Source organism: Vicia villosa, unplaced genomic scaffold (assembly GCF_029867415.1).
Source record: "Vicia villosa cultivar HV-30 ecotype Madison, WI unplaced genomic scaffold, Vvil1.0 ctg.002396F_1_1, whole genome shotgun sequence".
NCBI lineage: Eukaryota > Viridiplantae > Streptophyta > Magnoliopsida > Fabales > Fabaceae > Vicia > Vicia villosa.
The window spans coordinates 60,001-77,417 of record NW_026705918.1 but is presented as its reverse complement, the minus strand read 5'-3'; the positions used below and the strand labels follow the sequence as shown (position 1 = coordinate 77,417).

Here is a 17,417-nt window from a genome sequence, read left to right as displayed (position 1 = left end):
TGAGATGAATGAATAATAGGAATATCTATTATTTCGTTCAATTGTTTTCCTTTAATATATGGAGCCTTAATTGATATATACTCTAAATAGTGGCAAAAGGGTGCATATAATCTTAGTAAATTATTTCCAATTATCATATCTAACCTCGTTTCTTGTTGATATATTGTAGGTACTAAAAATAATTTACTTTGAATATTTAATGTAATTCTTGTAGCTACTCAATTTAGTGGAAGTATTGAGCCATATGCTATTTGAATCTTTAATGGTTTTTCCAATATTTTCCATTCACTAAATAATACTCTGGTTGCTATACAAATACTTGCTCATGTATCTATATATGCTTCAGTTTCTTTGTTTTCTTTTTCAATTTTAATTTTGATATATGTACTATTCAGATTCTGTTTCTTCTGAAGATAATTCATCTTCTATGTATTCATATACACTACAATCAGAATCACTTAGCTCATCTTCTAGAGGTTCTAAATTATATATTTTATATAGTTTCTTTATTAATTTTGATTTTTCCTTAAGGTGTTTTTCCTTTTTTGTTGGACATTCATTGGCATAATGACCTTCTACATTGCATATCCAACATACGCATTTCTTTTTTTCTTTTGGACAATATTTTTTTAGGTGTTTGTTTTCTCTTTCTAAAATATTTTCTTCTAGTATTTATATAGGTCTTTTTCCTTGGATAAGTTTTTCTTAATTTATATTTTCTTTTATAACTTTTTCTACTTCGTTGATTACAACCATAATTTCCTAGTTGCTCTATCTCTGGTATATCACAACAAAGTGAGGTTCTACCTCTATTTAATTGTTTAGTTCTTGTACTCTTTATACATTGTCATCTTAATTCATTATATAGAATTTTAATAATTCCTCCTAAGCTATCACCTATTTCAATTGGTTGAGACTTCCATATATCTCTTATTTTTGTACTAAGTGGGTATGGTAACTTGAATATAAAGACTCCTCTATATATTTCCCTAGTTTCATTATCTAATTCATAATAGTATTTTTTGTACTCACAAATGAAACTATCTATTTCACACATATTACATATCTGCATATTAATTAGATGAATTTCTGCCTTTTCTCGCAAAAGTTTATTTACTTTTATTTTATGTTCAAGAGTATTGTAGCCTATGAATTCTTTATATATTAATTCTATTATTAGTTTAGCAAATTGTTGATTATTTTCTACCATTCCTATATATTGATTCCATGTTTCATCACTAATACTTGTTAAGAATTTCAACACATTTCCTGTTGTTCTATAAGCTATTAAATTCTTGACATCCATTAGGTTTATCTTAGAAAATTTATTATTGGTTGCTATAAGCATAATCATATCATTAGACCACCTTGGTAGTATATCCTCTGGATTTCTTACACATTATAAGCTTAATAATTTTTTAGATTTAGTTTCTTCATAGTAAGGTTTAAATTCTTCCGCAACTTTTGTCCATTTTCCACTAGCCTTTGCATAACCTCTTTGATTCATAGTTTCATTTTCATAGTTTCCCAAGAACTATGAGGATTCAAACCTTCTTCACGTTTTCTTTTTTTGTTTAGAATTACTTGTTTCACCTTTTTCCATAAATATTTCATCTATATCTGATTTAGTTCCTAATTCTGATTCTATTTCTGAAGAATTATAATTTAATATTACTTCTTCATTTTCTTCCTTAGTTTCTATTTTTTCTACTTGTTTATTTTCTTCTTTTATTATTTGTAGTTGTTCCATCAATTGTCTAATTTCTTCAATATCATTAGATCTTCTTAATGCTTTTATGTATTCAGTTTTTATCCCCTCCATGAAGATGATGGGTTTATTAACATAAATTTAGTTATAGGTTCTTGTTTAACTACTTTTAGTTGGTTTACTTCTTTTGTTCTAACTAATATTTCTTCTAAATCTTTTATTGTTATACTTATATTGCTTTCTTCATGTTTTAACAAGGTTTCTAATTGATAAAGAATTTTTCTAATTTTTTTTTAATATTTATATCTTCATCAATTTCTTTATCTCTATTAATTTCATCAAGGGTTTCAAGTATATTATTTATTTCATTAAGACCATTTTTTTTATTTTATTAAAGGTATAATCTGCAATTTTATTGGTGTTTTCTATTAGTAATATAATATTTTTATTTATTTCATTCATTGTATTATTTAAATCTTTATACATCACATCAATTTCTTGATAATGACATTATTTTAAATTTTCATGCGGCTATTTCAATTTTCTAGTAGTGTTGGCATGCTGGTTATCGGAAGAAGTATCTTTGAAATTTTGGAGTTTTTTGTGTTAGTTGTTGGTTGTATTGTTCCATCTGTCTTTGTTTTTTTTTTATTTCCTCTCTTTTTAGTTTTGGTATTCCTTGTACCCTTTGCTTCTCTTTGTATTTTGTTTGAGTACTTTCCTTTCATTAATATTATTTTGCCCTTAAAAAAAGTTGTGAAAACGATGTTGGAGTAACAAAGTATAATCTATTTCTTTATCGGCAGAAAACACACAAGGGTAAAAAAGAGGGAAGTAAGAAGAACATAATGAATTGGTTATAAATTGTTATTCTTTACTTTCTCTATAAAACTATATTACAAGTGTTACAAAATAACAAATAACATCTCTCTTCCTAATTAGGATTTGCACTATGCAATAATGAGAGACTATTATGCTATTTATAAAAAACTAATACACTAAACTAATGGACTTTTACACACAGATTCATACCCAAGCTAACTTAGCGAACAAGTTAACTTAAGCAATTGAGCTTAACAAACAGACTCAATTTGACATGCTAACAATCCTAGCATATTTCGACCAGTGCCGGCCCTGCACAGGCGCAGGCTGCGCTACCGAACTGGGCCTCGGAACTTGGGGGCCCATTTTTTTTATCATTAACAATAAAAATATGAAGAAAAGGAAATGAAAGAGTTGATTTTTGCAGCAGTGGTAAATGAATTGAAATAGATATAGAATTGAAGAAGAAAAAGAAAGTGAAAGTATGATGAAATGTGACTTTAGTCTGTAATTTTATGTACAACACTGCAAGTTACAAATAAAATAATATATATTACTGGCGGTGTTCACGTGATGTTGCTTTAGGCTTTAGGCTTTTGTACAGTAGACTAGTAGTACATCTTACATAATAGTATTATTTGTATATTATATTGCCAACTTTATTTATGTGATGCTGATTTGTCTTCTCTCTTTAAGTCAATATTATTAATTAGTTTATAATTTTGTTTACTTTAGTTTTTTTAAGCTAATTTCTAATTCTTAATTTTGAATTCTAATTGGCAATGTTCTTTTTATTACTAATTTCAAAATTGTTTTATTTAATAAAATTGAGTTTTGATTCTACTAATATAATAATTTAAGGTAGGTCTATTTTATTTTTGGTATTTCATTTAATTAAAATATTTTTTTATTTAATATGTTAATTTTAATTCTATTTTATTAATTTTAGGCTATTTTTTCAGATTAGAACAGGGCCTCATGATTTATTGGGCCGACCCTGATTTCGACTACAGCATGTGAATAGACTTCGACGACATTCTAAGATCCTGTCGAATTATTGAACCAAGAAACTACCTTTAGACCATACTAGAGTTCGATCTAATATCTCACAAAAACAATATAAAGTATAATATAATAGATTGATAGTAGTGTATAATAGATTGATAGTAGTATAGAATTGAAAGAAAAGTAACTAGTAAAAAATCAGACTAACATTAATTTTAAAACAAAGTTTTTTCTTTTTTATTTTCAAAATAGAGATGTATAGTAATTATTCTCTATTTTTTTTATTGTTGTAAAACTTTTTTTTAAAAAATATTAATGAATTACTCTTTAGACCATATTTTAAAAGATTATATTAAATGAACTCATATGATAATAATGACACTTTAATAAAAAATATTGAGTTTAATGGGTATATAGTGACCATAATAAAATAATTTTATTATTTTAACATATCATATCTCAAGTCGCTCATTGGTTGACACCAATTGTTATTGTAGTATATTTTACTTTCTCAAAAATATTTTTGTTTATCTTTTAATCCTACAAATTTTGGAACCGAAGAATAGCATGTGCATGTTCTAGATGCCATGTACTAGATACTAGTAGTGGGTAGACTGGAAGAAGAAAAGACATGTAGAGGGTCGTATCTATTTTCACATGTTCCCAGAAGGTAACATTCCCAAACCAAACTAGAACAAATGTAATTCACGAGATGTATTGAATAAGGCCTCGACCTTTTTAAATCATCGATACCCCATGCTGGCTTTCGAGATTCTATTACTCATCAAAGGTCACAAACAAAGGCCCCAATACTCCTATATAAATTATAATCGTCGTCCTCTTTTTCATTGTCAAGGTTAAGCCGATACTTGACATTTGCTATAATACATCACAAATGGACAACGTCCGTGTAGAATCGTTTGATCTGAACGGAGTTCAAATCAAGACAGCTGTGATTCATATAGCGAATAAGAAGATGATTGATGAGCATATTTCGTCTCTCTTGCGCTCCGCATATGAGAATAGAACCAATGTAATAGGGTTTGATATCCAGTTTCAGTTTGGCTATAACAATTTCAACAAATATAAAGGTATTTATGTGTCCAGTTGCGCAAATCTGATCTTTTGTGTTGGACATTCGTGTCTTATTATTCTGCTAGAAAATCCTTCTAATATTTATAATAACTGGCCGAGCTCCATCTCCTTGAAATCTGTGGTTAATCTTCTTACTCTGCCGGAATATACCTTTGTTGGCGTTGGTATCAATCACAATTTGGCTCAATTGAAGCATGAGTATGGGATTGGATGCAAAAATGCAGTTGAGCTTGGATCGTTGGCTGCTAATCTTATGAATAAACCTCGTTTGAGTTATTGTGGCGTTGATGAATTAGCTTTTGTGGTCAATAATCTTGATTTTAGGAAGCATAGGCCTTTGAGCATGGATTTTGATTGGGGTAGCAATCCTCTTAGTATAGAGCTTGTAAAACTTGCTACTGTTAATGTTTACTCTTACTTCAAAATTGGGAGTACATTGCTTGGTTGGGATGCATCAATCCCACCAGTGCCAAGCCTTGATGAATAAGTTAGAAAGTTGAGTTTGCTGCTTACATTCTAGGGCTTGTGTCACTTTCATTGCTTGTTTATTAGACTTGGTTGCCTTTTCTGGTGATATATAGTTGAGTGCCGGAGCCATTTTATATTTTCCAATTTATATTTGGTTTAGACGATTGAATATGTTCCATGAACTAGATTTTTTCAATTTTTAATATCCTTATTCTATTAATACTGCTATATGTATTTGATTAAGTCTAGGGGTAATTATAAAATGAACATCTATATGCATGTGAAGAATAACAAAAACAAATATAATTAGAAATTCTACTACTAAATTCAAAATTAACTATCTGGCTATCTTAGTCTTAAAAATAGTTAAAGGCATACCGTACTTGTGATTGGTTTATTTTTGAAGATTTGAATTCTAGAACCTGTGAATTTTCTATTCGAAGTGTGCTACAACAATCTCTTTTTTTAATATTCTCTTTAATTAAAAATATTTGCTTAAAAAGACACGTATATTCTTAAGAAATGTTATTATTTTAAATCAAAATTTTAAATTTACTTTAAATTTAATTTATATTTTAATTAGAATCATTGGGGTGATGGTAATAATGAAGGAGATATTTTTTAATTAATAAAAAATTGTGATTGTTTATTTGTAAAGTTAGGTGTTATGTTCGTTTTTATATAAGTATTTTTCGTAAGTATTTTTCGTCTCTAACACTCATTTTTTATTGGATAAAACGCATATGAGTCCCACACTTTAGAAATAGATATCACATAAAGTAATACGACTCACATTTGTTTCATCCTCTAAAAAAATGAGTGTTAAAGAGATGGTTTAATTAGTAACGAAGTCCTTTAACTTAATTTCATATTTCACTATAGTTCTCTATCTAATTAACGTTACATTTTAGTCGCGTAAAAATTATTCTGTTAGTCTAATTAGTCATATCCATTAAATTTTGTGAAAATGTTAGTTACCTGGTATAACAACAAGACAATGGTTGAACTGTTGAATTAGCATATGTATTAAAAAAAATTAAACTGTATGGGTTTTTTTTGGGGTTAACAATCCTCGCAAATTGTTAAGAACGTAAAAAATATAACAACTCTTCTCCATTATGCTTTTCTAAAAAAAGAGAGGTCATTTTACTACTGAAACTTTTATAAATTTAGAAGTATTTTTTTCTGTCAACTCTATCACTACACTAGTCAGAATCTGAGTAGCACATCAACTCTGACTCACAATCAATTCCATAAGAGAATAAAACTCCATACTTCTGAGTCCCTTAAATGTGTCTCAGAATCCTAATAGCAGCTTGGTAATGTGACCACTTTGATTTTTTCATAAACCTACTCATCATTCCAACGACGTAACAAATGTCAGATCTGGTATTACCGAGATATCTCAGCGAGCCTATTAACTGTTTAAAAGTTGTAGTATCTACATCATCACCCTCAGCATCAAAATCCAGCTTGTGATTTATCTCAGCAGGTGTGACTGCAGACTTGCAATTTGCCAGCTTGAATCTCTTCAGAAACTCAAGTTCATACTTCGGATGATGTAGAATGATATCCTTTTCGGAGTACAAAATCTCCATTCCTAGAAAGTATACCAACTTTTCTAGATCATTCATCTCAAATTCATTCATCAGCACCTTCTTGAACTTGACTATTTCATCATAACAGCTCCCTGTCAGCAATATTTAATCAACATAAAGACACATCAGAATCATATGGCATCTAGAAGTATGCTAACTATAAACATCATATTCCATCTCACATTTTTGAAATACCTGCTTTATGAAAAATGAATCAATCTTCAAATTCCAAGCTTTGGACGCTTGCTTCAATCCATACAAAGTTATATGCATCTTGTACATCATTCCTTCTTGTAAAGGACCGTTCAGAAATGCATATTTAATATCCAGATGTATCATAGATCAATTCCTATTAGCAGCTATAGAAATCACCAACCTAATTGTTTCATGTCTAGCTACAAGTGCAAACACCTCAAAGTAATCTAACTCTAGTTTCTGAAGAAAACCTCTAGCTACTAACTTTGCTTTGTATTTCCCAATTGATCAATCATATTTCAATTTCACCTTGAAAACCCATATGATGCTGATGACTTTCTTCTCCTTTAGAAGCTCAATCAACTCCCAAGTCTTATTTCTCTCTATTGCCTTAAGTTCTTATTTCACGTCCCTCAGCCAAACGTTCTTCTTGAGTGCTAATTTTGTACTAACAAGTTTAGAGTCTACTAACATGGCACACTGAACGACTTCTCCTTCAGAGTCTATTTTAGTATCGTGTAACATGTCGAACTATGTAAACCTTCTGGGTATTTATTGTCTCATTATTTGTGGTCTCAAAACTTATTCTGAATCTTCTAGAGAACCTGAAACATTGTTAGCATTTTGACCACCTATAGAAATACTTCCTTCAGAATTATCACATTTAGAAGAATGACTACTTCCAAAAGCATGATTACTTCCAGAAGATTGACCCCTAGAGTCTTGACCACCAAATTCTGGACCACCTTTAGAGTCTAGATCACTATCATAGTCTGGATCACTATCATAGTCTGGATCACTTCCAGAATCTCCATCAAAGTTACCTTCAAAATCGCCTTCACACTATGATATGCCTTCAAAATCATAATCAGATTCACCTTAAGAATCATACTCATCTTCTAATTATGACTCATCTTCATAAACAACTTCCAAACTTCCTTAAAAGTACCTCCAACACCAGAGGCGAGATTAGACGTGTTCCAATCCCATGTTTCTGAATCTTTCACTATGACATCTATGCTGAATTTCACCTTCTTAGAGATTGGACAATAAAGCTTATAAGCACTTGTACTTTGGTACCCCTCCAGTAACATTACTGTACTTCTATCATCCATCTTCTTTCTCTTAACATCTGGAACATGTTTATAACATACAAATTCAAATACCCTAAGATGGCTCACACTTTGTTTATATCTAGTCCACTTCTCAAAAGGAACAACTTCGTTCAGCTTCTTAGTTGAATCTGTTGAGCACATTTGTTCCAGTTGCAACAGCTTCTCCCCACAACGAGTGAGGTAGTTTCTTCTCCCTCAGCATGCTCCTTGTCATATCAAGCAAAGTACGATTTCTTATTTCAACAAGATCATAGTGTTATAGAGTATACAGAACAGTCAATTCATGCTTAACTGTATTTTCTTCACAGAACTGTCTGAACTCTGTAGAGCTATACTCACCTCTACCATTAGTTTTGATAATCTCCAGCTTCTGACCACTATGTCTTTCTGCTTTCACCTTGAACTCCTGAAACTCGGTAAGCACCTCATGCTTAAACTTGATGAGTGCTACTCATGTCATTCTTGTGAACTCATCCACAAACGACACAAAATACTTGTTTCCTCCAAGTGAAGGTTCTGGGAATGGCCTACGCACATCATAATGCACAACTCTTAAAACATGATTTGCTCTTGGAACCACTTTTGTTGCCAATGACAATCTAGATTTCTTACCTTTCATGCATACCTCACATGACTTCTTAGGCTTCACAATCTTTGGAATGCCATGTACCAGCTTCTTAAAACTCAGATGCCCCAAAGTTCTGAAGCTCTGATGCCCCAATTTCTTATGTCGCACTCACTGTCACTTTGGCGCTTTCTTTACTAAGGCATTTAGTTTCAACTGTCTCCATATTCACCTTGAATGTTCTGTTGCTTCCTTGCTCATATTGCATAATCATCTTCTGATTGAAATCATAGAACTTCAAGAGATTGTCCTTCATAGTAACTAAGAAACCTTTCTAAATTAGTTTACCTACACTCATTAGATTGCTCTTTATTCCAGGAATATACCAAACATCTTTGATCAAAACAATTTTACCATACTTCACTTTTATTATGGCATTTTCCATTCCTTTAGCATTAAGGAACTTATCATCAGCCCATCTAATCTTTTTCCTCTTTCTAGAGTCAAAGTCTATCAGTCATTGTTTGTTTCCAGTTATGTGATTTGAGTAATCAGTATCCATATACGACCTTTTTGACAATTCACTATTATTAGAGTCATAAGTAATAAATATCAGAGGTTCATCATCAGACTCTCTGGCTATATTTGCTTCTTTTGACTTCTTTCATTTATTTGAACAACACTCGGAAGCATAATGGCCAAAATTCTTATAGTAGTAGCATTGAATCTTCTTCTTGTCAGGCTTCTCCCTTCTCTTCTGATGTTTTTTCTCATCAGAGTTGGCCGCTTCTGACTTCTGAGAACCACCATGTCTCTTCTTGGCTTCTAACCAAGAAGACTTCTGATTATTCCTACCAGAAGACGCCTTCAGAGCCCTCTCTCTCTCTCTCTCTCTCTCTCTCTCTCTCTCTCTCTCTCTTAGAGGTTCTTTTAGTTAGAAGCAATTCTTATGCTTATAGATAACTTTGCAGCTCTTATATTCTCATGTTGCTCATATCCTTAGATTGTTCAATAGCTACAACAATGTAATCAAACTGTTGAGTTAGTTATCTAAGTACCTTTTCAATAATCACTTGTTCTTAGAGAGTTTCTTCACAAGTTTTCGTCTCATTAGTGATTAGAATCACTTTGGAGATGTACTTGGGTACCCTCTCATTGTTCTTCATGTTGAGATTATTATATTGCTTACGTGGACTCTAAAGTTTCACCTTTTTCACTAATGAGTCAGCGCCATAGCACCATACCACTATGTCCCACGCAGCTTTCGACGTCGTCGAATCAGAGATCTTCTCAAACACATTCGCATCCACACACTGATGGATGTAGAACAACACTTTCTGATCCTTCTTCTTCGTTTCTCGCTGCACATTTCTTGGCGCTTCTGTTACATCTGCAACAACCGTCGTGTAATCATCGTTGACGAGATCAAACACATCTTGAGCGTCAAACAACACACACATCTGAATCATCACTTGATTCTAATTCTATCCATCAAACACTGGAAGTTTCATATTCAAACCACCGTTTCCACCGTTTATCTTCGAAATTGTGCAAGAAATCACTCAGATCTCACCAAACACTTGTGTTTCCCGATCCCTTGAAATCAAAAAATGTGATTCTGATACGATTCTGATCTTCAATTCAGTATGAGTTGAATGAATCCAAAATTAAAACAATCACACACCTCACGTCACTCGGGTTTCATTTCCCGTGGATTTGAACTGAAGCTATAAATACCAATTGTTGGTGCATATCTGAACAAAACAAACAAAAATGAACAAGATGAAGAATATCGAAAAAGAGAGAAAATTGTAACTAACTTTTACTCAATTGAAAAACTATTACAAGAACGATTCTACACGTTAGCAATTACAAAGAAAAATGCCAATATATACCATATCTATATTAGGCCAAACTAATTAAAGCCCAACACAAGGCTCAACAAACTAACAACGAATATTCTGAATGTGCAGCTACACTTCAACACCAGCCATTGAACTATCAATAGACTAGTGTTGTAAATTTTAACATCAATCTCAATCTTATAGGTTTGACAAAATTATGGCATAAATTACTGGTTGGCAAAACTAGGGGTATACATGGATTGGGTTGGACCAGATTTAGCCTAACCCGTTACTCAACCCGTTCAAACTTCAATGGATTGGGTTCACCGTCTAACCCGCAATTTCGTAATCAAAACTAACCCGAACCGACCCGTTCATTTATGAGTTGGATTGGATTGGGTTCGTGGGTTGTGTTTCAAATTAAACAAATAATTTTTTTTAATTTAAAAATATTGTAATAGAATTCAATACATTTATACTCATTTCTAACATGCAAAATGGAAGAAGCATATCATATAATATATAATAATATTCATCAAAATGACATAACACTGGATAATAGTATAAATCTTCACAAGACACATTATTTTATACGTAAGTTGGAAATGATACAAAAGAATATAAAAAACAACATTTAGTATTAGAATTACGTAAACTCATTGATTAGTAGTATTATTGGTGGAGAATAGAGTTTTTTTTAGAAAAATTATGGTTATTACTGATATAATAATTTTATATTTCTACTTAAAATAATAAAACAAAACTACTAAAGTCACATCAATGAAATGCGTCAATGGGTCTATGGGTTATAAAACTCAAATCCAATACCCGAACCAAAACTAAATGGGTTGTTGCGGGTTAGGTTGGGTATATCCATAAGTGAATATATTAGGATAATTTATGGGTTGGTTTGATTTGGGTTAGCAAGTTCGGGAATTGACCCGCACCCATAGGCAAAACTGTAATCTATACAGTCAGTAAAGATCTAATAGTTTATCAATCATTAATTAGTTTGGTGGTAGTTGGCACTCAAATTCATATAGAAGACCACAATTCGATCCCCGAGAACTAGGATCCAAACCAAATTAGTTAGTCCAATGGACTGAGTACAGATGGTGAAAATTTTTTTAATAATATAAATTGAAATCTATGTGAAACTGTGTGAATATTTATCACAGAAGCCAATACAGTTACTAGTTATATTGACTAATGACAAGAAGTAGAAGAACTATGCGAATAATATAATAACTTAATAAAACTTACTAAAGTTTGGAACTTTGATACAAACACATATTTAAATTAAGTGTTACATGATAAATATGTGTGTGTGTGTTTAGAGATGTGAAAAAAGTTGTGAAAAATCTGTGTTAATTACAATTACACGTTTGGGGAAATAATGTGTTACACCTCTTATATAAGGAACTAGTAACAAACCCGTGAATACGCACGAGTTCTGGTCGGACACACGCATTGTTTTCACAGATAATAATTATTGTTTATAAAAATACATTAATAAGAACAAAATTAATATTTGAAGTACATAAATATTTGTATTCAACGTAAATTATAAGGAGTTTTTGAAAATAAAAATGCAAGATATTTAGTGATTGTTTAACAACTAAAATGTATGATTAGAAAGTGAAATTAGAAAAAAAAATGTCAAAGCGTATGAAAAAAATGGTGACATTAAGGTTTTTTTTTTTTTTTGAAAAAGCAAGTTAAATTTCCAACAAATATACCAATAATGTAATAATAAAAATTTTTTTTTACATCATTTATAAAAATACATAAATCAGTAGTATAATTTTTATTGTATATAAAAATAATATCATTTATAAAAATATTTGGGTTAATCATATATTGTTTTTCCGTATTTTGACATCATTTATAAAAATATTTAAATTAAAAGTATATTTTTCCCTTATATAAAAATAATACCGATAAAAATTTGTTTCAGTAAAATTTTTAAAGCACATAACAGTGTCAAATTAAATGACAAAATATCAGCATAATTTACAAACATGAACAAAGAAATACAAAACATAATCACTACATTTGTAACTTGCAGTCCAATTTGTAATCGAGACTCCTGTTTAAATTAATGTTTATAAAAACAGGTTATATCTTATATACATATAAAATAGAAAAAACCTTAGAAAATTGATTATAATGATGACATAAATTAGATAGGTAGAATATTATTAGTAGCACTATAGACAACTGAACAAAGGAATTCAAATTTTCAATTTAAGCACATTAGTACAATACGGTAGCTTTGAAAAGAATCAACAATCTGGGGCCTTATATTAGCAAATCAAGAATACATCAAAGGACATATTCTAGATATTCAAACCCATCAAATAGTATTTAATTTACATAACTACTTATCTCACATACACCGTATATAAAAATATGTGGATCAACAATATATATTTCTCCCGTATGTTAAGGTTTTCTGAGAGACAATATATACTCTTGTCTGCTTATGTTTTGGTGTGATAAGTATTTGAAGAAGACCTACAGGTCAATGCTTTTAATTAGAATATGGAGTTTTATTATGAGATTTAAATTGGATTGTGTGTTAATTATGATTTCGCTGTCATGATATCAGATGAGTTGGATGTCGTGTAAATATCCGGAGTACAAATCAGATGAATTGATGTCGTGTAAACTGAAGGTTTAGAAAACACTTAGAAAGACGGGGTTTGAATAAGTGGTTTCTTTTTGCAATATAAAAAATGACACTATTTTTATCCTAGTTCGTTATAACTCAACTACTCCAGTCCACCCGTCAAGGTGATTTCGCCTCTCTCCGTCGATGACTTAATCCACTAATCAAAAGCTGATTACAACAATCCACAAAGGCAACTGCCAACATCTTCTTGAGAATCTTAACCACAACTTGGTTACTCAAGGAATACAAACTTGGACTTCTTGAGAATCCTAACCACAACTTAGTTACTCAAGAAACAATTACAAACAGAAATTCTAACAAGTGATCTTAAATGCTTCTTAATCTAAGCAGTATCACAACTGTGATTTTTCACTAAGTTTAGTATAATGAAGATGAACTTGATTTGATACTGTAAACAAAAAAATTTCTTTTACTATAAGTGTTCACGTATGAAATATTTTCTTTGAGCGTGCTTGCATGTATCTTGCGTGTGATGTCTATTTCATGTATGAGCTATCTATATGTGCGTCATTTTCTTTTTCAAATGATGTTCTTTTTATAGCGATTTGAAGATTTCGTCCAATGCTGGATAATAGACTAGCTTAGCTTTTCATGTTTGTGTGTTATCTTGGATAAACTTGCTTTCCACACTTCTTGAGACTTGTTACTAAATTTTCTTTTAGCCGTTAATAATCATTATGTCTCTAACGGTAATCTTTCTTCTGTTAGAGTATTTTATCTTGTATTTCTTTAAGAAAACTTCTTTCTGACTTTGTAGAAATAACGTCTATTAGAATTATGTTCAGCGGTTTGTGCTTTAAGAAGTTTCTTCATTAGAACTTCTTTAGACTTCAGCGTGACTTTCTTTATATTGTTCATTTTCAGCATTGTATGTAGTCCAAGTTCTGATGGTACTTGTTTTGCTTGAACTTCAGCATATGTTAGAACTTCTTCTGAAATAAGAGATATATAATTAGAGTATCATATTTACTTATACAAAATTTATTTAATTGTTATCATCAAAACACTAAGATAAGATTAGAACCAAACTATGTTCTAACATAAACAGCTTAAGTGCAATTGTATGTCTTAAAATATTGTATTGCATTTTTATTTAAATTAAGTGTTACATGATTAATATGTGTATTTAGAGATGTGTAACATCCTATATAAAAAAAATTGTAAAAAATATTTGATTTAATTACAATTACGTTTTTAGGGAAATAAGGCGTTACACCTTTTATATAAGAAATTTGTCTATGCGGCTCATTGTGGAACCTCCCACTCATGTTCACGTAAATATTCGCCATGAAGCGGTAAATCAATCAATTTTGTCTCTGAGGTGAAATGATTAAAAGCTTTCATTTCTTCTCTTATGAAATTTTCAGTAACACCCCTCATTTCGAATTCGTCATGTATAGCAATGAAATCGTGCATCAAACAAATTATTTCATCTTTATAAGTCACTTAACAATTTCTATGAAAAATTAATATGTATTTTCCCTTTATATGCCTTTATAATTTATTACTCTAGCTTTTTCTTATTTTTTAATTATCACTTTCCGATAATTATAATAATTTGGCAAATCAATATCTTTTTTTATGTATTTCTCATACAAAATTAATTATATATTTGTAAGGGAGAACTAAAAGTTCTCCAACCCGATTACACATAGAAACGGAAAAATTCGATAAAAAAGAGAGGCTACAAACCAATTAAGTAGGGGTGGCAAAACGGGCCGCCCGCCCCGCCTTATGCCTGCCAAAAAAATGAGCGGGGCGGGCATGTCCGCCAAGTAAAATGGGCATAAAAGTCATGCTCGCCCCGCCAAGATGGCGGGTTGGCGGACTTATCCGCCTATTTTTATTTATATTTTTTTAATAGCTTAATAGACTTTTTTTACCTTTTAATTAAACTTTTCACTTATTTTTTAAAACAATTTTTTATAAAAGCAACTTTTTAACAAATTTACTTAAAAAAATATTACATATATTTATAAATAAATGTATAAAATAAACCATCAATAATTGCAATTATTATAATTAACTAAAAAAAGAGTGAATTTTGGAGGAGGAGCGGGCTTTGGCGGGGCGGGTATGGCAGGCGGCGGGTTTTGACGGGGCGGGCTTTAGCGAGCGGCGGGCCTAAAATTCCAACCCAACCCGCTATTTTTTGGCGGGTGCGCGGGTCGGCCCGACGAACCACGACCCGTTTTGCCACCCCTACAATTAAGATTACGAGAGAAATAACAAAGGATATTTACTAAACTCGTATAAAGCATAATTTGAGTAAATAATTTCTACGCAAAAAGACCACTTCCAAACCAAATACTTTATGTTCCACACCATGTTGTTAATGTTCTAATTCTCATTCCGGAAACAAACTTAATTCCTTAATAACCATAAAGTACATGAAGTGGCGAGCCAAACAACTCCTAGCTTATTATCTTTAACCTTTTGTATACGAAAAAACGAGTACCAACCCATAAAATTTGACAAACACTTTTGTTATTAATACTTGTATTCATTGCAATAAAAATAGAAATAATTGACTTCTTTTAAGTAACTAAATGTATGTTTTATTGGAAATATTTGTATTTAATGAATTGAAAATGAAAATGATTAATTTATTTAGACGATATTTTCTTTATTTGAAAACCTTAAAGAGTATCTCCGAAGCACTTGTAGCATGACCCTTTAATTTTTAATAAAAAAATTATATTTTATTCTCAACAAAATTATATATACACGGAATTTTAGTAATTGAAAGTTAACTAAAATTCAAATTTAAAATATTTATTAGTACAAAGAGTATATTAGTAGTTCTACTTATGTATCAATAAAATTTAATTATTTATACGTTACCCCCACAATTTTATTTGGGTGTATTCCTACACAGAAGATTCCCTTTGAATTTTCAAAAGTCACAATTATCTCTTTTAATTTAAATTAATTAATTCTTCCAATTATTAAAAGTTAAACTTTCAAATTTAATATCAAATTTTAAAACTTTAACATCAAATTTTTAAAATTTAATATCATAACTAACTTTCTGGAAGTATTATTCTAAAAGGAGGCGAAAGTAAATTCAAAAATTTCTAAAGCCAAAAAAAAAATCGAATCCAAGAGAATTTAACCCAGATTTTTATAGCTCGTCTTATATTTTCTTGAGATTAATATAACTTACTACCAACAAAAGAATCAATTCAAATAGAACAACAAACAAGTTTCAGATATTACTCTAAAATATGGCAAGAGCCTTGTATTGATTTGAAACTAAAACAAAATAAACAGTACTATTGGAATCCAACCCACAATCAAACTGAATAGCCAAAGAAATTAAACCAATGCAAAGGTAAGGGAAAACTTGATTAACTATTAGTACTAATCAAGCAATGTGTTCCCAATCATATAATAAGAGTAAACATTAATAGTAGCAAGTTTAGCCAGCTTTTTCCCAAAATTACTTTGACCCCAATCCTTATACAGCGTTGTTAAAGGCCTATAATTCCTAAGATTAAAGTCATTAACTACAAAAGCAAGTTCATCCACGCCACAAAAACTCAACCGAGGAATTTTCATGAGTAGCAGCCAAAGGTCCAAGCTCCACAGCATTTCTGCATCTAATTCCATACTCCTTTTCAAGTTTAACCAAATTATGATTGATACCAACACCCACAAAAGTAAAATCTGGAAGCCGAAGAAAATTAAGCAACGAAATGGGAATTGAATCTAAATACAGGAGCTGAATAATAAGGCACGAATGCCCATTACTTTGATGGAGAGTTGCACATTCCGAATCATAACGGGTTTCTTTTACTGATGCATTATTTTCATACATCGACAGCTCGATATCAAATCCGATAACCTTTGATCCGTTATGATTTTCGGGGCTTAAGAAAGACCATAGAATGTCGTCAATATCTTGCTGCGTACTTGTTACAGTTGTTTCGATATGAACTCCGTTCAAGTGAAACGTCTCCACAAAACCCATGATGAGTACTCGGTAGATAGAATTTCGGGACGAGAATTTGAGTATTTGTAGAGTGGCGTTGTGAACTTGTGACCTTTGGATAGATTCTCAAAAAACCAAAGGATTTCATCCGAAAAGCTTGAGGGTTTGTCTCATCTAGTAAATTGCATTCTTTCAAGTTTCGAAAATTGGTGAAATTGAATACAGTACGTACGACACTTAATTCCAAAATTTGAATATATATATATATATATATATATATATATATATATATATATATATATATATGGGGACGACTCAGGTGAGAACACTTGGTTACTATGAGAAATGAGAACAATGAATCACGACCATTAAA

The 17,417-nt window shown here is 30.9% G+C and overlaps 1 protein-coding gene and 1 pseudogene across 1 annotated transcript; one reads left to right on the top strand and one right to left on the bottom strand.

Annotated features, from left to right (window-relative positions):
- Positions 1-4,430: 4,430 nt before the first annotated feature.
- Positions 4,431-5,117, top strand: LOC131638731 (protein RISC-INTERACTING CLEARING 3'-5' EXORIBONUCLEASE 2-like). Its single transcript, XM_058909287.1, has one exon. The coding sequence runs from the start codon at positions 4,431-4,433 to the stop codon at positions 5,115-5,117; it is 687 nt and encodes a 228-aa protein (XP_058765270.1).
- Positions 5,118-16,393: 11,276 nt separating this feature from the next.
- On the bottom strand, positions 16,394-17,235 carry LOC131638738 (protein RISC-INTERACTING CLEARING 3'-5' EXORIBONUCLEASE 2-like; annotated as a pseudogene).
- Between the last annotated feature and the right edge of the window lie 182 nt (positions 17,236-17,417).